Raw genomic sequence first — 20,509 nt, 5'->3', positions numbered from 1 at the left:
TTGGTTTAGTTTACATTGTTTCTGAGACCACCCAAAGAAGCAGCAGATGCAGAAGAGAGGCTCTTATCTGCAGAAATGCATCTTTTATGTTGACTGAACCACACTCTCATGGAGGTGGCCAGAGCAGCTAAAAAAATATTGTTTAAAATTACTTTGCCAGCGGTGGGGGAATCCAGTCCAACATCTGCTTGTTGCTTTCCAAAATACCTAGCAACTGGCCTTGCTTTATTCTTATAGTTCCCACCCTCAAGTACTTTCCCAGTACAGATCCACCCATGTGACAAGGCTGGTTATCCTTTTTCTAGTAGCTCAGTATAAACTCCAAACTTTCTCCAACTAACTGCTTTTTCCTGTCATTATTTTTAAAAAAAAGAGATACTCCCCAAGCATGGTAAACAAACCTTTCTCCAGGACTTTCCCATTCCCTATAAGTCCCCCATTTATAGTAAACCAAACTACGCCACACGCGACAGACATTATACAATGCCTCAGCACTCTCTGAATTTTCTCCGGAGATCTCAGGGGAGGTGATGGCCTAGCAGTATTATCGCTGGACTGTTAATCTAGAGACCCAGATAATATTCTGGGGACCTGGGTTTGAATCCCACCACGGCAGATGGTGGAATTTGAATTCAATAAATATCTGGAATTAACAGTCTAATGATGACCATGAATCCATTATTGATTGTCGGAAAAACCCAACTGGGTCACTAATGTCCTTTAGGGAAGAAAACTGCCATCCTTACCTGGTCTGGCCTACATGTGATCCCAGACCCACAGCAATGTGGTTGACTCTGAACTGCCCTCTGGGCAATTAGGGATGGGCAATAAATGCTGCCTAGCTAGTGACGCCCTCGTCCCATGACTGAATAAAACAAAAAGTCTACGTTTTTTCATGCAAAGCTGTCAAATACGCAGAATGGGATTAATTAATTAACTACCGACCACCTTGGAATCAATCATAGAGGCAGAGAGCACGGAAACAAACCCTTCACCTCAACACATCCGCACCGACCAGACATCCCAATCTGACCCAGTCCCATTTGCCAGCATTTGGCCCATATCCCTCTTACCCCTTCCCAGTCATCTACACATCTAGATGCCTTTTAAATGTTGTAATTGTACCTGTCTCCATCACTTCCTCTGGTAGCTCGTTCCAGGCATGCACCATCCTCTGCTTTAAAATAATTTACTCTGAGTCCTTTTTGAAATCTTTCCCCTCTCATTTTAAACCTATGCTCTCTAGTTTTGGACTCCCCTACCCTAGGGACAAGACCTTGACTATTCACCCTATCCTTGCTCCTCATGATTTTGTAAACCTCTATAATGTCACCCCTCAGTCTGGTGGTTGACAACTTACAGGCTGGTTGATCAGGTAAAACTATATGTTGATTTTAATCACTGCACTATTATTTTCACAAAATGTCTAGTGCCAATAGGATTTTCCATTGCAATATTCAATATCATATTTACTCATATCCCCAAAGTCATCATTGGCAAGTTCGTCTCTATTATGAGCAGGAAAACTGATGTTTTTGTGTATAATAAGCCTTTTGTCCTTACCACATATGATTGAACAAAGACTAAGTTTAATCTCCATAAAATGTAGAATTAAAATATTTTAGTCTCTATACGTACGTTTAAATCCATGGCAACTGCCTAACTGGAGTTACTTGCCAATGAAAGACTTAAAATTTGAAGGTGTCCTCTCCTATATTTACTTTAAGATTTTATAGTTCTTGTCTATCAGCCTGTATACACTTCAACTATCCCTTCAAATTTTAGTAAGATTATTAACTTTTCAAAACTAGGGTGAGCATCCAGTCTATGTTACTTTGAAACAATTAATTTTCCCTGTGCATCTTAACCACCTAAAATATTAATTCTTGTATAACACTCTGATTAGCAACATCAGGTTTTATTAAGGGGTTAAAACATCCTGAGTACATGACAGGTCAATTGACTTTCCAAAAATAACTGCCTATCATGTCAAGTGGTTTGTATTCTTTTCATAGAAAGTTTACTCATTAGTACATAGACCACATTAGTGCATAGATAGGTCTTCAGCTATTTTACATGGAATTAGCCATTACATCTCGTTCTTGTATATACACTTTAACCTTGCACTGATCTTCATTAAAGATGATATTTTAAACAAACAATCTGTCCCACATATCGTTGAGAGTACTATATTACAGCACCAACTGCTGAACATGGTTCAAATCAATGAAAGCCCTTGACTTTGTCAACGACTAAAGGTTTTTGTAGTATCCTCCCCAAATTTATTACCATCCTCCAGTGATGACATTGATAGACTTTGTTGGGAATGTGACATCAGAGGAGTAAAAAAAACCACCAAATGACCCAATCCTGCAAGCACCGACTGTCCCACAAGACAGAATCTGCAGGTCATGCATAGAACTAATCAGCCATCTCAGAACTCAAACTGGACTAGAAAATGAGTCATGCTTGATCTCAAGGGACTGTTCAACAAGATCTGTTAGCACACAGCTAAGGTAGTCCATGACTAGCACAACAGCACACGGTTAAAGAAGCCCTCGACTAATATTCAACACAGGACTAAAACTTCTTGTGGCCTGTTCACATTCATCATTATCTTCAACTTCTCTCTCAGAATCTCTTCATTTTGTGTCAGTTTGAGCACCCTGGCTTTGCACTTTGGGAAGTTCACTAGATAACAATATGCCGAGACACCCTCAGAGTTCCTTGGGCTTTCCTGGAATTCATTTGTCTATTATTTCTGTTCAAAACTTGTCTTCTGCTGTAATACAGATCTTCTAAAATGTATTTTTCATCTTCATTTTGCCTATTTCATCAAACCATTGACGTATTTTGAAATCTGGCAACCATCGAGCCTTCATATCACTGAAGAATGTATCAGTTCTGCAAAGGTTGGAAGAAATACTATTTACCCCCACATTAAAACAAAAAATGGCAGGAGGCATCTTATCCAATAGGATCTTCCTCTTTGAGAATCAAAAATCAGAAACAACAAGTAGTCAGTCCATGCAATGACCTTGTTTTTAAAAATCTATCAAGTTTAACTGAACACCTTTCTAAGGCATCTCATAGAAGGCAAATCTCCACTGTCTAATTAACAGGCTGTCTAATTAACATTGGGGTGGGAAGCATCACAGAAAGGAAAAACAATCATTACAAAGATGGGCATTAAGTTAAAATCCTAGGAACAAATCAACACACTGTTTAAATCCAGACAGAAAGCTTCATCCCAAACAGTGCATAGGTAGAGGGCACAGTGCATCAGTGGCATTGGGGAAGTGGGTCGCATTTTTAACGTAGAGGGTGTATGACTGGGAGATCCTGCTTTTTTATAGTAATACAAAAAAGTGAATTTCAAACTGAAGGGTTGATGTACACACAAAACCGCTTTACTTCAATGCAAATGCATATTAGTAGCTTTGAAGAAAACATTTAACCGTAACACTGGAATAGTGGCTGCCTCGTAAATTTCCATTCACACACTCACACCAATCTGTTGAAGCATGTGTCAGATCTTAAAATATCTCAGCCAGCTGCTGAATGTGGTAAACCTCGAAGCAGACAGAGCTGATACACCTTGCTAATGCATTGCAGTACAGGAAGACTCATTTGACAATATCTTGTCAGGGTCACAGCAAAGGCAATAAGCAAGAAAGTCAGAATAGATGCTGATAATACCAGGATAGTAAGCCCTATAATTCTTTCACTGACTATCTGATGGGCCCCTAGTGTGCTCACCCAGTCAGTTTTAGAGGTGGTAGTCAACAATTTAAATCATTTAAGCAAACAAAAGAGGAAGTACAAATTTCAATCACTGCATGTACGCACCGATAGAATACTACGTGCACTTCTGGTTGCCACATGACTGCACTGGGGAGGATGCGGAGGAGATTCTCCTGGATGTTGCCTGGGATGAAAAGTCTCAGTTACATGGAGAGACTGGATAGGCTGGGTTTGTTTTCCTTGGAGCAGAGGGAGGCTGAGAAAGGACCTGATTGAGGCCTACAAAATTATGACAGGCATAGGTGGAGCAGATCATGAGAATCTTTTCCCCATGGAAGACATGTCTGAGACCAGTGGGCATATGTTTAAAGTGAGGAGTAAGAGGTATAGAGGAGATCTGAGAAAACCGTTTTTCATCCAGATGATGGTAGAGATATGGAATGTACTGCCTGAGACAGTGGTGGGGGCAGGTACTCTCATACCATTTAAGAAGCATCTGGATTAGCACATAAAATGCCACGGCATACGGACCAAGTGCAAGTAAATGGGATTAGTGTAATTTGGTGTTTGTCGGCATAGACATGATGGGCCGAAGGGCCTGCTTCTGTGCTGTACGGCTCCATGACCCAATGAAAGTATCTATTTCATACTTGCACACTCATTTTTAAATGTTTTTCTCTATCTGCTTTTCCCAAAACACCTGGAATGGGCAAAAAAAAACGGAAGAGCTAATAAAGTGAAAAAGGAGGTACTTCAGAATCAGAAAATTAACAGCACAGGATGAGACCATCTAATTATCCTACCAGTGCTAGCTTTTTGTAAAAGTTAACGAATTGAGTGCATTCCTCTGCTCTTTTCTTAGTCCTGCAAACATTCACATTCGAGTATTTATCCAATTCCTGTTTGAAATCTATTTTTGAACTTGCTTCCACTGTCCTTTCTGACAGTGCACTCCAGATCTTGCATTTTTACACAGCACTTCTTGTGTAACAGAACCACATCCAGGGATATGCCACTAATGAAGAGTTCCAGTACTCATGCCTGAACTATGAAATTAGAGACTGTTGGCTCCAATATTTAAATAGGCCGATTAAGTAAAGCAAGCAAGGGGGCAGTTACCTTAGTTGGCAGCATGATGCCAACAGCGCTGGTTCGATTTCCACATTGGCCGAGGTTACCATGTAGGCTCCACCTTCGCAATCTTGTCACTTGCCTGCAGCGTGGTGACCCTCAGCTTAAACTAACCCCAGTTGTCTCTCTCTCTAACAAGCCGGTCTTCTGGGACTAAGGCAACTTTATCTTTACCTAGGTGGAGCTGATTACATTTTCCTGCTTTTGATTTCCACCCAAGTTGTAATACTATGCTACACATCTAATTAGTTACATTTCAAATCGAGGCAATCTTTTATAGGGCATGTGCCTTCATTTTACCCTCATAGCCCCCCATTCTTATTGCCAAGACCAGCTCATATATTCCCTATGCTTTAGGTTGGGATGGACAGATAGCTCAGACAACTGTTGATCTAATTAAGATGGATTCTATGTGGCTAATGAGATCAGCTTCATGAAGCTCCTGATGCAATTTTCTCTTCTCCCAGTCTCTGTTTACAACTCCCACCTCAGAGAAGAACCTCAGAAACAGAACAATAAGAGGAGCAAATCATGAATGATATTTGGTCCCCTTTAGCCTGATTTTTAAAGTATCAAGTTTTAAAACATTAATTATTTTGTTGACATTAACTTCTTCTTCAAACTGAAAAAGATGCTGAGGGCAAGTTTTAACCAGTTGCAAGTAAAACAATATTAAAAAGGGAAGTTCAAATTTCCAGTCAGGAACAGCACAAAAATTCTCTCAGGCTGGGCTTCCCCTCAAACTGCTCCCACCACCAGTCACAGACCTCCTGTACTCACAGTTAAATACTTCATTCTAACATAAAATAGCTAAAACAAAAAATGTTTAAACACAGTCTCAATTTAGGATAGGATACATAATTTTACTACTTCTGTGTTTTAGACAGCTCAGAGACAAAAGAATTTCAAATAATAGTGACAACACTAATTTTATCCTCAATTACTAACACAATCTGTGAAACACCATTGATAAATCTTCAATGTTTCAATTCTGGCCATCAATCAGGCAAATAACCAGCATGTTGTTCATATTCAGAGACATCTGCTGCACCATTTGCCTTAATGGAACTGAACACTAATACAAAGCTAAAACAGTGGGGGAAGGGAAATTGAAAACAGGCCCAGCAATCTAAGGACTCATTCTTCAATCACCACATTGCTTACACAGTTAGAAATATCACCATTATTTAACAAACATGCTGAATTGAACCAATCCAAACTTCACTCGTTATTCTGATTGAGTTTACTGAGTTGCAGCACGAGTACATTCTGTTAGATACTGACAGCTCCCATAAACCAATTACTTACTGAGCAATCAAGGTGTTCCCAGATTTGATCCCAAAATTAGGGACACAGAAGCAAGAAAAGGCCATTCAACTCCTTGAGCCTACACCACCATTCTATAACATGGGGTTAGGAATAAGTTATTAGCTTGGATAGAGGATTAGCTAACAAACAAAATAGTGAGTCAGGATAAATGGTTCTTTTTCTGGTTGACAACTATTGAATCTAATGGGGTGAGACAGAGGATTTGGTCCTTGGGCCCCAACTATTTACAATCTATACGAATGACTTGAATGGAAGAATAGATGGTACTATAGCCAAATTTGTAGATGACACCAAAATAAGTAGAAAAGTTTGCTTTTATTCATTCACACAATGAGGACATCGCTGGCTAGGCAGCATTTATTGCGCAACCCTAATTGCCCAGAGGGCAGTTAAGAGTCAACCACATTGCTGTGGGTCTGGAGTCACATGTATGCCAGACCAGGTAAGTTTCCTTCCCTAAAGGACATTAGTGAACCAGATGGGTTTTTCCGACAGTCGTCAATGGATTCATGGTCATCATTAGACTCCTAATTCCAGAGTTTTTTTTTTTAAGTACGTCACAATAAAGAAATAAGGAATTTACAAATGGATATGGCTATGTTAGGTGAATGGGCCATAATTTGGCAGGTGGTGTTTAGTGTGGATATAGGGGCAGTATGGTGGCTCAGTAGACCAGGGACCCGGGTTCAATTCCATCCTCGGACTACTGTCTGTGTGGAGCTTGCACATTCTCCCCTTGTCTGCATGGGTTTCCTCTGGGTGCTCTGGTTTCATCCCACAGTCCAAAGACGTGCAGGCTAGGTGGATTAGCCATGGGACACACAGGATTACAGGGATAGTGTAGGGTGGTGTGACTGGGTGGGATGATCCTTAGAGGGTGGGTATAGACTTGATGGGCCGATTGGCCTATTTTAAAATGTAGGAATTCTATGATTTCTATGTGTGAGATTATCCATTTTTGTCAGTAGAGTACAAATGCAACTTATTGTCTAAATGGAGAGAAACCTCAGAGTACTTCGGGGCAGAGGGATCTGGGTGTCCTCATGCTTGAATCACAGAAAACTAATATACAGGTAATAAAAACGGCAAATAGAATTTTAATATTACTAAATGGAGAGTATAAAAAAGTGTTGTTCCAACAGTACAAGGTGTTGGTGAGATTGAACTACAGTTTTGATCCCCTTACATGAAGAAAAATGAGATTGTTTTGGAGGCAGTTTAAAGAAGGCTTATTAAATTAATTCTGGAGATGAAAGGCTTGTCTTGTGAGAAAAGATTGAGCAATTTAGGCCTACACTCACTAGAGTTTGGAAAATGAGAGGAGATCTAATTGTCAATCCTCTTTAGCATCTTGTATACATCAAAGTAGCAATAGAGATAATGTTTCTTCTTATGGGGCAATCTAGAATGAGAGGTCATAGTTTTAGGATAAGGGGTGACTGATCTAAATCAGATAAGGAGAAGTTACTTTTCTCAAAGAATTGTAAATCTGTGGAACCCACTACCCAGAGTGTGGTGGATGATGGGACATTGAGTAAACTTAAGGAGATAGACAGACAGACAGATTTTTAGTTAGTAATGAGTTGAAGGATAACAGACAACAGATAGAAAATTGGAGTTAAGGCCAAGATGAGATCAGCCATGATCATCGAAGCCCTACTGTATGGAAGCAGGCCATTCTGCCCATCAGGTCCACACTGACCCTCCAAAGAACATCCCACCCAAACCCACCGCCCCTACCTTATCCCTGTAACCCTGCTTCCCTGGACACTATTGGCCATGCTAAATTGCCCATCCACCTAACCTCTACATCTTTGGACTGAGAGAGGAAACTGGACCATCCAGAGGATACCCACGTAGACACAGGGAGAACGTTGTGTGGAGTTTGCACGGTCACTCGAGGATAGAATTGAACCCGGGTCCCAGGTGCTGTCAGGCAACAGCACTAAGTTAACTTGAATTGCATTTACTGTTTTTTACTTCAAACTCCGAACTTCTAGTATCCTTTGTGTGAAGAATTTATTTTCTAAATCTACTGGCTCTGTTTTAATCAAAATCCAAAGACCTTAACTAAAGTCTCTCCTCAACCTACATTTCAGATAAAAGCCATTGTTGTAATATTTGTAAAGATCAAGGAATTAATTGTTATCTGAACAAATATCCCTAGAGTGCTACATTCATTGTTACATTGCAGTCATTGAGTCATAGAGGTCTACAGCTTAGAAAAAAGTCCTTCAGCCCATTTTAGTCTGGTGCAGACTCAACAACCACCTATTCGAATCCTATTTTCCAGCACTTGGCTGATAACTTTGTATGCATTGGCATTGCGATTGTACAGTAAACACTTCTTAAATCTTATGGTATCTGACTCTACTACCCTCTGGGTGAAAAACATTTGCCTCACATCCCCTCTAAACCTCCTGTCCCTTACTTAAATCCCAGTCATTGATCCCTCCACCAAGGGTAAAGTTCCTTCCTGTCTACCTTCTGTACACCCTTTATAATTTTATACGACTCAATCATGTCCCCCCTCAGCCGCCTCTGCAAAACAACCCCAGTCTAAACAACCTCTCTTCATAACTAAAACTCTCTAGCCCAGGCAACACGTTCCAAGTAACAATGTATCAGTTTATCAGCTACATGGATAGCTGAGAGAAACATACTCTTACAACTGTAGTATTTTGCGTTAAACTGTGGTGGTGGTGGATGCCGATGAGCTCGAAAATGATTTTGAGAGAGGGTGTGAGATAGATAGATAGATAGATAGATAGAATAAAGTGAATCATGTGAATAAACAGAAATAAACATACAGCTCCAGCTACTGTTGGATTAGGAGGTGGACTGATATTCAGTAGTTTTTGAAATGGCACTAGTGAAAAAGAAAGGGTCAGCTACTTTCTGTTGGCAGAAGAGGAAGTGTTAAAGTTAGTTAAAGCTGGGAGTTTAGGGAGGGCTCTCACAAATACCCTGACCCAATTTTTGAAACACCCAATGCCCAAACAAATATCAACATATATGACATGAATTTCAAGGCCAGAGAAAGGAATCAGGTGAGCTTGTTAACAATCTCATAACAAGTTTGAAAAAGTTAATAAATACATTAATTCAAGGAAATATATAAAACATTGATAGATCAGTTCATTTGGAATTCTGTACACTCTAAAGTGAAAAAAGATTTACTTAGAAAAGATTCACTTACAATATCACAGGCTATAAACACTGCAAGAACACATGAAGCCACAGAGTAGACAGATGAAAACACTGAAAGCCCAAATGGCTGGTTTACAGTAAACAGCAACAAAAAATACCTAATGATTGAGAGAAAGATGCACATGAGCTGTAATAAAATCACACATTCACGGGCAGAAAGAAAATTGTAATTACCTTGAATTTATGGGAACCACGAAACATAACTTAGTTTATGAAACTGCTAATGATTTAACCTTTGTCATACTGGTAACTTCTGAGAGTTACACTTTCAAACTAAATACATCTGTCATTTCCAAAGTATATTGCCTAGCAACTGTACACGATACTCCAGATGTGGTCTAATCAGGGCTTTGAATAGGCTAATGTTATCCAGTAGAAACTGCTGACTAACTACAAATGAAACTTCAGCAACACTCAGTACATACAATACTAATAAATGTATTGTATTATATTATATATTTATCTCAAACACTACTATTCACAATAATTGAATAACACTTCACCTTCTTTCCATTCATACCATTTGACAAACAAATGCAGAAAAGATTAATGTTCACAAACATCACCAGACAAATGTGAGTACACCAGTCACATCCCAACCATGTTATCTATTGCTCATTCGTTTATTTATTAATCTGAAATTCAATTAACCATATCTTGGCTCCAATTAGCCACATATGTCCAGTAACTAGTGTACTGACCAATGCTGGGACAGATGTAATAAATCCCTTTTCTTTATATTCTGGTCATTCAGGTATAAAAGGCAAGTGATGGTCCTGGAGAAAGGAAAGCAGCCTTTGTGAATCTTAGTAGCTCCGTTTATGCTACAAATTAGCACCAGGTCAACAATTCGCTCTGGTGAGGCACAGGAAGATGGAACTGGCAGAACCAGGGCAGCATCTCAACGGACCAAACCCCTTTCTTTGGTATCTGCACACAGGGGGCCATGTGGAAAAAGCCCAGCTCCTGGCAGTTGTTTAACAGACAGGAAGAAAGCGGCTGGAGTAATTTCACACAAATTGAGCAATTATTTCCTTTTTCTTTTGCAAGTCAGACATGTCCCTTTCTAACATGGGTCGGAATTTTTTAATCCTAGTTCATAGAGTTTTTTTTTAATATCGAAGTTCCTTCAAACTTCTTTTTTCCACTGAAGGGAATTTGTCCCAGCAATGACCATAATCTCTCCTGTATCACGCAGAACAAACTGTACCTTCAGGGCGCACTTCTCTCCCGTTTTCTTGTGGATACACTCCAAGACTTTGCCATTGACTCCCAGCCCGAGGACGTTAGTGGACACTCGGTAATCATCAGTGATGGCATTCTTCTTGATCTCGGGCCGGGACGGTGGGTGGTTGAGGAGGCTCGGGGCTCCGGCTCCAGCTGCTTTACTCAACTTAGCGGGCGATGACGGGGCAGAGTCGTTGCCGTTGTGAAGCATGGTGAAGGCAGCACAATCAGACAGAGCAGCCGGCGGGGGACATAGAGGGAGGGGCTGCGGGCTGCGGGCTCCGACTGGAAATGAACCTAGTGTCCGGACGCCGCTGGAGGAGGGGGTTGCTGCTGCTTCTCGCCCAGCCTCGGGACTCCGCGATCAGCTGATTTCCTGAACACGTCAGTCCTGAGAGCTCAGGGCAAGGTCATACCGCAGCTCGGAGGTGGAAGGCAGCTCCAGGCCGAATATAAAAGAAATGCAGCTAGAGGTGAAACATATACACATACATATACATAGACAACTCCCTCCCTCTTTCTCCTAACTTCCCTTGTAATCATCTTCGGAAATGGTTAACCCAGATATCCGAGGATGCTGTCATCCTGACCAGTGAAGTATTTATCTAACTTTCTTGTTGTTGCCAGAATCCAATTGCGAAGTAGTGACTCCATCACTGTGAGACTGACTCACTCGGCCACAATGCAACCCAGTCACTGTGGTGCCTCTACCTGCAGTCAATGTGATCTTTCACCTAATAAGATGTGCCGAGGCACTTCACAGAAATGAATACGAAGGCAAATGGAAATTTTATTTGGTTAATACCAATAATACTTTCTAAGTTTAGTCATTGATGTAAGGTGGGGAAATGTGGTCAGCAACTTATCATGCAGAGCAAGGTTACATATAAACAGCCGCGCGATAAATGACATGATCCAAAATTGGTTGTATGATAAATGCAACACTCCTGGACAATACACGGATCAAATATGCACACTGCGGTAATACCAGTTATGGAAATAGCCAGGTGAAGGAACCCTACTCCTGAACAAAAAACAAAACAGGAAGGAAGAATAGGTCATAATCTTTCTGTACAATTGGAATGATCCAGTTCAATATTAAATTGAACATTACGTGGTCCTACAATCAGGTGTTGCCTAAGCAATTATTATTTGCTTAAATAACGAAGTAACTGGACAATGATCCACACAGAGAAAAAGTGGGGAATGGGAAAAAATGAGGTAGGTTTCAAAGAGGCTTTTAAAGGAAGAGAAAGCAATTTAGTAAATTACAAGGGTTCGCATAGTGACTGAATTCAAGCCAGGAGGAGACATAGATAGATAGGATTAGAAAACCTGTGTCCACACTAGAGCCAAAGTTTGCACTTTGGAGCCCACTGGCATGTTGAACAACACTTGGGGGAAGCACTGAGAGTGCAAAATGTACTCGGGGAGGGGAATTTCAATGTCCACCACCAAGAGTGACTCAGTATGATAGTGAAAGAAATCTAAAGGTAATCTTCAGGTAACTAGATAATCAGTCAAGATCCATGGTTATGAAGAGCTAATCTGGGATAAGTATCTACCATAGAATCCCAACAGTATGGAATCAGGTCATTCAGCCCATACCAACCCTCCAAAGAGCATACCACCCAGACCCACCCCTGTAACACAGCATTTCCCATGGTTAATCCACCTAGCCTGCACATCCCTGGTCACTATGGGCAATTTAGCACAGCCAATCCACCTAAGCTGCACATATCTGGACTGTAGGAGGAAACCCACATAGACAGAGGGAGAATGTACAAATTCCACACAGTCACTCAAGGGTGGAATTGAACCTAGGTCATTGGTGCTGTAAGGCAGCATTGCTGACCACTGAGCCACCATGCTGGCTATGTAGAAGCATTCTCTGACAGAGAATGACCAATGGTTAGATTTGGTTGACAGTAAGGGTGGCTACCATAAGGACATTGGATCCATCGAAAAACCAGCAGGTAAAGTGAGATCTGAGAGGCTGGTTTCCTTTAGAAATGAAAGCAAAAGGAATGATAGATACCTTTGTCTGAATTGAGCTTGTAATAACTCCTGACAGCGTGCAAATATCACTATTCAGGTAACAATTCCACCCAGAGGGATTTAAATCTTGATTATTAAAGGAGTATCCAGGGGTGTTTAAATTTCGATTGCTCAAGCAGAATGAAGTTTGATGCACAAGTACTGATCGTAAAATACTTGACCTTAATCATTTGGTATGGTAGTCTATTTGTTTAATGTGTTTATTCATCTGTATTTAAAGGACTTTTTTGCAGAGCTGAGGAGACCCTTAGACTTTCTTTACAAGGTCGAGAGGATGCACTCCAGTCACATCAGCACACAGGAGCTCAGTGAAGTGTGCCTGCGGCCCTTCATTGATGTCAGTACTTAACTTACTGCACTTTTGTGAGATAAATGCTACAATTTGTCCACCTTTTTAAACAAGACCTGACTGCAGGATTCGCTTCCCAGACAGCTTCTTTATGATGCTGACTGCAGGATACTCTTCCCCTCATTACAAGAGGAATTAAACATACAAATAAAGATGTTATGGTTCGGTTAAATGAGGCATTGGTGAGACCATATCTCGAATATAGTGTGCAGATTGGGTCTTATTCATAGAAGGAAATAAAAGCATTGGAGGCAGTTCAGGGGAGGTTGACTTGATTGAATTATTAATTCATAGAATCCCCCCAGTGTGGATACAGGCCCTTTGGCCCACCAAGCATCCCACCCAGATCCATCCCCCTAATCTACACAACCCTGAATACTATGGGCAATTTAGCATGGCCAATCCAGCTAGCCTGCACATCTTTGGACTGTAGGAGGAAACCCACATAGATATAGGGAGAATATGCAAACTCCACCCAGACAGTCACCCAAGGGTAGAATTGAACCTGTGTCCTTGGTGCTGTGAGGCAGCAGTGCTAGCCACTGAGCCACTGTGCCACCCCAAATGTGGGTTATCCTAAGTGGGTTATCTAATGGACAGATTGTGCTTGTTTCCACTGGAGTTTAGAAGAGTGTATAAAATTTGATTGATTGAAGTGTATAAAATCCTGACTGGTTTTGATAAGGTGGACATGGAAAAGATGTTTCCTTTTGTGGACCAGTACAAAGCTCAACACCAGGCTTCATCCTAATCGTTCACACTGATACACTGGCCTCTCCCATCATTCAGGATAAAGCTGATTTCGGCAATGACCACAAACCAAAACCAGCTAATGCCAATGACATTGCCACTGAACTAATAATCCAGAGACCCAGGTGATATTCTTGAGACCTGGGTTCGAATTCACCACAGCATGGTCTAATGATATCCATGAAACCAGTGTCAATTGTCATTAAAAGAAAAGTTTAATTCACTGATGCCCTTTTGGGTAGGCTATCAAGCCTACATGTGACTCCACACCCACAGCAATGTGGTTGACTCTTAATTATTGTCCTCTGAAACGGCCTTGCAAGTCGTATCTACCACTAGAAAGCTAAGAGAGGGAAAGAGACTGGAAGAAACAAATACAGGGACTGCTAGAGAAATTCAGCAGGTCTGGTAGCATCTATGGAGAGAAACAGAGTTAATGTTTTGGTTCTGGTCTGATGACATATCCCCCACTCTATCATAACCATCAAGTCAGGTAACCAGCTCTGGTTCCATGAAGAGTGCAGAAGGGCATGCCCTGAGCAGCCCCAAATATACCTAAAAATTATCAAACTGACGAAATTGCAAAACAGGACTATTTGTGTGCCAATCAGCATAAGCAGAAACTGACTGACAGAGCTAAATGATATCACAACCAACAGATTGACCTAAGCTCTCCAGTCCTCCTGCATCCAGTCACAACTGGTGGTGAGCAATTAAACTACGGAATGAAGGAGGAGGCTGCACAAAAAATCCCCATCCTTAATGATGGAAGAGCCCGGAACATCAGTACAAAACGTAAAGCTGAAACATTTAAAACAATCTTTAACCAGAAGTACCGAGTGTTTGATTCACTCCTCCAGAGGTCCCCAAGATCACAGATGTCAGTCTTCAGCCAATTTAATCTCTCCATGTAATATCGAACAAAAAAATGTGGAATCACTGGATATGGCAAAAGCTATGGGCCCTGACAACATTCCAACAATAGTACTGATGTTGTGTATTCCAAAACCTGCTATTGCCCTAGCTAAGCTGTTCCAGTACAGCTACAACAATGGCATCCACCCAACAATGTGGAAAATTACCACCCCATCAGTCAACTCTCAATCATCAGTAAGTTATGGAAGGTGTCACCAACAGTGCTATGAAGCAATACTTGCTTAGCAATATCTTACTCACTGACACCCAGTTAGGGTTTCACCAAATCCACTCAGCTCGACCTTATTACAGCCTCAGTTCAAAAATGGACAAAAGATGAAGGAAAAATTATTCCCTTGACATCTAGGCCACAGTTGACCACGTACGGTATCAAAGAGCCCTATCAAAACTGGAATCAATGGGAATCAGGGGGCAAGCTCTCTGCTGGTCGGATTCATAGTTGGCACATAGGAAGATGGTTGTGGTTGTTGGAGGTCAGTCATTTCAGCTCCAGGACCTCTCTGCAGGAGTTCCTCAGGCAAATGTCCTATCGTCAACCATCATCAGCTGCTTCATCAATAACCCAAGCGAGCCCCTACTTACTTTTCAGGAGGCGAGCACAGGACCTTGGCATGGAAATTGGCAGCTGCTACGTCGATGTCAGTGAGGTAGGCCCAGCAGCGAAAACTGGTGCCTGAGGATCGGCGACTTCATCATCGGTTGGGTCTGGCACCTGTGGCAGTGAAGTGATAGCAGAAGTGCATCACAGTGACATTGATGAAGTGGGCCCAGCGGCGAGAGATGCAACTCTGGCATTGGTGGGTTTGGCGCAGGCGGCGGTGAGGTGGTGGGAGGTGAGAATTGGTCCAGTGGCGAAAGATGGTGCCTGAGGAATGGTGACTTCAATATTGGGTCCAGTTAGATGGTGGCGAGGTGGTGGAGGAGAGATGGTGGCACAGGCTTTGTTCATGAACTGGCTCAGGACTGATGGACTCTCTTTGAGCCAAATGCTTCATTTTTTGCTCATTCTTAAAACTATTCAAAACAGTGCTGGACCGTGGTGACAGTGGAAAAGCTTTTCCCAATATTTCACTGTTTTTCTCACTGTAAAATACACATGACAATAAAATCATTCATTCATTCCATCGTAATGTCAGAAGCAAAGATGTTCACCGATGATTGCACAATATTCACAAACACATTATTGAAAGCTTGTTCAAAGGAGATAGATTTCAAGATACCCATGATCACATATGTGACAAATATTCCTGACATTAAAAGCTACAACTTATCATAACATTTCAGATTGTTCCTCCAGTCCATCTTTTGTAAAAGAAATACGTTACTGAAACAGATAAGTGGTTGTAGATTTGATTCTGGAATATGAACTGAATTAACTGATCTCAGTTGTAGCAGGTGATTGTAATGTCATAATGTTTGGCCTGAGGACCTGAGCTAGACAGGGGTATATCAGGTAGATTTCTTACTGATCTCTACACAGCAAGCCTGTATAATATGAAATTTGTAGATATTGGATGATGCCAGGATCTGGTTGGCTGTGATGACCGTACCTCTGTAGTCAGGTAACTGATGATAGCCATTGTTTAGGGTCATATAAAAAGAAGCCCTAGTGAAGAACTTGGTGCCCATGGAATGCATGTCAGGCAGACTCAATCTCTTATGAAAAACAAAGAAGAAAACTTTTTTTTAAAAGTCACAAAATGGTTAGAATGATCTGTTTTGGTGGAATCTCAATATATTCAGCAGATAGTATTTCCATCTAGCTCATTGGCCTATTCCTGACCAAGGTTGAGGTTGCTAAATGTTTCTTCAATATTTTCTTCAACAAGCCCCTGTTGCAGCATATTGAGGTAAACAATTTGCATCAGCTGAAGAGAGCGTTATTAAACTTAAATTTTATTTCCTGCATGCCACTGCAGTGTCAGGTAGCGTCAAATACTTAATGTTGTTCAGGTGCATGTGTCAGAAAATACATCAGCTAATGTATTCCCCGACACTTCATGTTCTTCTAGACACTTCTAGAGTTAAGCCTGGGTCTTGGCATACATGTTAGTGAAAAAAATCAAACTGCATTTGGATAAGAATAGAGAAAATACTGTAATTAGAGGTATGCAATTTGTATACATATAATGATAACTTTTAGAGTTTTGGATTCTAAAATAGCTCATAAGGCTGGGTTCCTTTCTTGAAAAATTTAAAAGAAAATAACATGGTCAGACAGTTCTTCTGGACCACTGGTCTAATCCGGTATGTGTCAGGGAATAGGGACCTCTGGACTGTTAATGAAAGATTGCTTGTACTGTATTGTTTACGCTATGTACGGTAAACACTGAAGGCAATTAGTTTGTTTTTGGTTCAGGATAATTAAGGATTGATCTTAGCATAGAAGACTCAAAGATTGCAAGCTCTTAGGCAGTTTTGAAAGAGACCTGGCTGGGTTCGGAATCAAATATTGTTTCTTGCCTAGAAAAGAGTATAGGACAGTTCAGAGAACTGTTACTCAGTGTAAAAAGTTAGTTTGTGAAACCTCCAATCCGGGCATGTTTTGTTAGAAATATGCAGGCTATTAAAAGTGTAGGCTTTCTCAGCTTTCAGTTTTGTCCATATTCATATAAGATTTTATAGACAACAGAAAAGAACTAGGGAGGATCAGTTAAGTCAAACTTAAACATTTGATATAAAGGGACTAATTACTCTGGATTTGAGTCTCTATAATTGGTAGTGTCAAGAGATGGGATGAGACTTTGTTTTGCTACGTGTTTTAAGGTTTTTCAAACTTATAGATAGCTTAGGTTTTTTTCTTTCGTTTGTGGAATAAACTTCTGCTCTGTGGTTAAAGAACATCTGCAGCTTTCAGTGAATGACTGCCATATTAGTTGAAAGAAAAGGATTTATTGAGCCAGATTTCATTCTGGAATCCGACTTGCCCAGTATTATCATAATAACATCTAAAGGAATAATCAAGCGTATTCACCACACTGCCAGCATTCACTTTGAACTTCAGTACAAAGCACATTCTCCAAGTTCCTGCTAGCTGCAGGTGAAAGATTTATTATCACCAGTTAAACACTTTCTCTCCACTGTTGACAAGACAACTATATAGAAAAAAACAAAATAACTTTGTTTTGCTTCTGTAACGAGGTCAGCCAGGTGGACCTTATAGAATATGAGTTCCCTGATTGGGCCTGTTAATCTGGTCCAATCAGGGATCTATGGCTGACAGGTATAAACAGGAGTGTCAGAGGTTCTGTTCACATGGAGAGCTGGCTCTGAGGAAGCCAGACCAGTGTTAACTACTATGCACGTTTAAATAATGGGTAACTTGGTGACGGGATACCAGCCTCTGTGGCGTTATTTCAGCTTCCTTCATTGCTTTTTTGCTCATTCTATTAAAGTTTGTCTTCCTGATTCTCCTGTGTTTAATGCTTTTCTTTCAATTTACAGTATTGCTGCAGAACATCAATGTAACATGGAACACAGCAGTTACTGATGATTGGTTGAAATCAACTGGTGTTCATAACATGAACTACAATTTGTCTTCCATGGTGGTTTGGGACCATCATTCCTACTGGTCAGCATCTTACCCCCTCAAGTTGAGTATCCTCCGACTACTAAGGTGTTGGCTCACCACAATCCATATGCTTCAATGTGAATTCTTCAAATGAAATTGGAACTGAGGACCGTGTGCATGAGATTGACAGATGTTTGCACCTGATTGATAAAATGTGCAAGATGGTCACAATCAAAAAATAAACACCAATACTTTTGGTATGTTTCTAAATAGGTAATCAGCCATAGACCACAAAAGGACCATATGCAAAGACAGATGATTGTTCTTATATAACATGAGGTGCACCACTCAACAACTGTGGCAATAGGTGAGGAGGCAGGTCTCATTTACTACCTTGAACACATAGAATCTCAGGAGTCAAACAGCATTCCTTTAGTTTTAATTCATACAATACAAGTGCACCTGATTCAAGACAAATGAAGAAAGGGGGGTCATAATGTTTGCTTTTTCCAATCAAACATGGAAAGACACTTCAGCCCATCAAGAGCAAGAAACCAGCAAAACTTGGAAGCCAAGTTAGTTGGATCTCACTTTGGAAAATAATTTAGAAGACAAATTATTCTTGGACTTTATAATCTGAACGATTGGTATACTAGGAGGGACAAATCATTCTAGATATCTGGTTAAACAACATAGTCATAGTCATACAGCACGGAAAAAGAACCTTTGGCCCAACTCGTCTAATGTCAACCAGGTCTCCTAAACTGAACTAGTCCAATTTGCCTGCATTTAGCCTATATCCCTCTAAACCTTTCCTATCCATGCACTCAATCAAATGTCTTTTAAATGTTTTAATTGTCCCTTCCTCCACTGCTTCCTCTGGTAGCTCGTTCTATATACGGACCACCCTCTGTGAGAAAAAGTTGCCCCTCAGGTCTCTTTTGAATCTTTCCCCTCTCACGTTAAACCTATGCCCTCTACTTTTGGACCCCCCTATCTTGGGGGAAAGACCTTAGCTGTTCACCCTTTCTATGCCCCTCATGAATTTATACTCCTCTATAAAGTTATTCCTCAGCCACTTATACTCCAGGGAAGAAGACCCAGCCTATCCAGCCTCTCCTTACAACTCAAACCCTCTCTAGTCTTACCCTTTCCAATTTAATAACATCCTTCCTATAGCAGGGCGACCAGTATTGCACACAGTACTCCAAATGTGGCCTTACCAATGTCTTGTACAGCTGTAACATGATGTCCCAACTGCTATACTCAATGCTCTAATTGATAAAGGCAAACATGCCGAACACCTTCTATATCACCTTGTCTACCTGTGATGCCACTTTCATGGAACTATGTACCTGCACCACTTGGTTTGTCTGTTCAACAACACTCCCCAGGGCCCTACCATTAACTGTGCAAGACCTGCCCTGGGTTTGTCTTACCAAAATGCAACACCTTGTATTAATCTGAATTAATGGGGAGGTGATGGCCTAGTGGTATTATCAGTGGATGGTTAATCCAGAGACCCAGACAATGTTCTGGGGACTTGGGTTTGAATCCTGCCACGGCAGATGGTAGAATTTGAATTCCATTAATTTATGAAACTAAGAATCTAATGATGACCATGAATCCATTGTCAATTGTTGGGAAAACCCCATCTGGTTCATTAACATCCTTCAGGGAAGGAAACTGCCATCCTTACCTGGTCTGGCCTACATGTGACTCCAGATCCACAGCAATGTGGTTGATTCTTAACTGTTAGGGATGGGCAATAAATGCTGGCCTAGCCAGTGATGCCCACATCCCATGAATGAATAAAGAAAAAAAAATTAAACTCCATCTGCCATTCCTCAGTCCATTGGCCCAGTTGATCAAGTTGTACTCTTAGATAACTTTCTTCACTGTCCACTATAACACCAATTTTTTCGTCATCTACAAACTTATTAACCATGCCTCCTATATTCATAGAGAGTACTTTTTTGTTGAATCTTTCTCTTTTGTGATATTTTTGTGCTAAATCTTCTAAGTCAGCAGTCCTTTGGTGTGTTAATTTTTGTAAATGTGTGCTCCTTTCATAATGAAAACAGAAAATGTGGAAAACAGTTAGCAGCTCAGGCAGCAACTGTGGAGAGCAAAACAGAGTTAACAAATGTTTTAAGTCGAAGGTCTTTCATCAGAACTGGGAAAAGTTAGAGAACTAATAGGTTTTCAAGAAGAGGTGGGTGAAACAGGATAAATGTACATATGTGATAGGGTGAAAGGAAGGA

At 40.8% G+C, this 20,509-nt stretch overlaps 1 protein-coding gene across 1 annotated transcript in view; it reads right to left on the bottom strand.

Moving 5' to 3' along the window:
• Positions 1-11,294, bottom strand: part of LOC109937784 (MAP kinase-activated protein kinase 2-like) — a 110,280-nt gene extending 98,986 nt beyond the window's left edge. Inside the window, exon 1 of the mRNA XM_048606526.1 lies at positions 10,625-11,294. Within this exon, the coding sequence (XP_048462483.1) occupies positions 10,625-10,852 (228 nt within the window). The 5' untranslated portion in view covers positions 10,853-11,294. The remainder of the gene's footprint in view (positions 1-10,624) is intronic.
• Positions 11,295-20,509: the final 9,215 nt, after the last annotated feature.

This window comes from Rhincodon typus, chromosome 16 (assembly GCF_021869965.1).
Source record: "Rhincodon typus isolate 14 chromosome 16, sRhiTyp1.1, whole genome shotgun sequence".
In the NCBI taxonomy this organism is placed as follows: domain Eukaryota; kingdom Metazoa; phylum Chordata; class Chondrichthyes; order Orectolobiformes; family Rhincodontidae; genus Rhincodon; species Rhincodon typus.
This window is presented reverse-complemented; position numbering and strand designations above follow the sequence as displayed.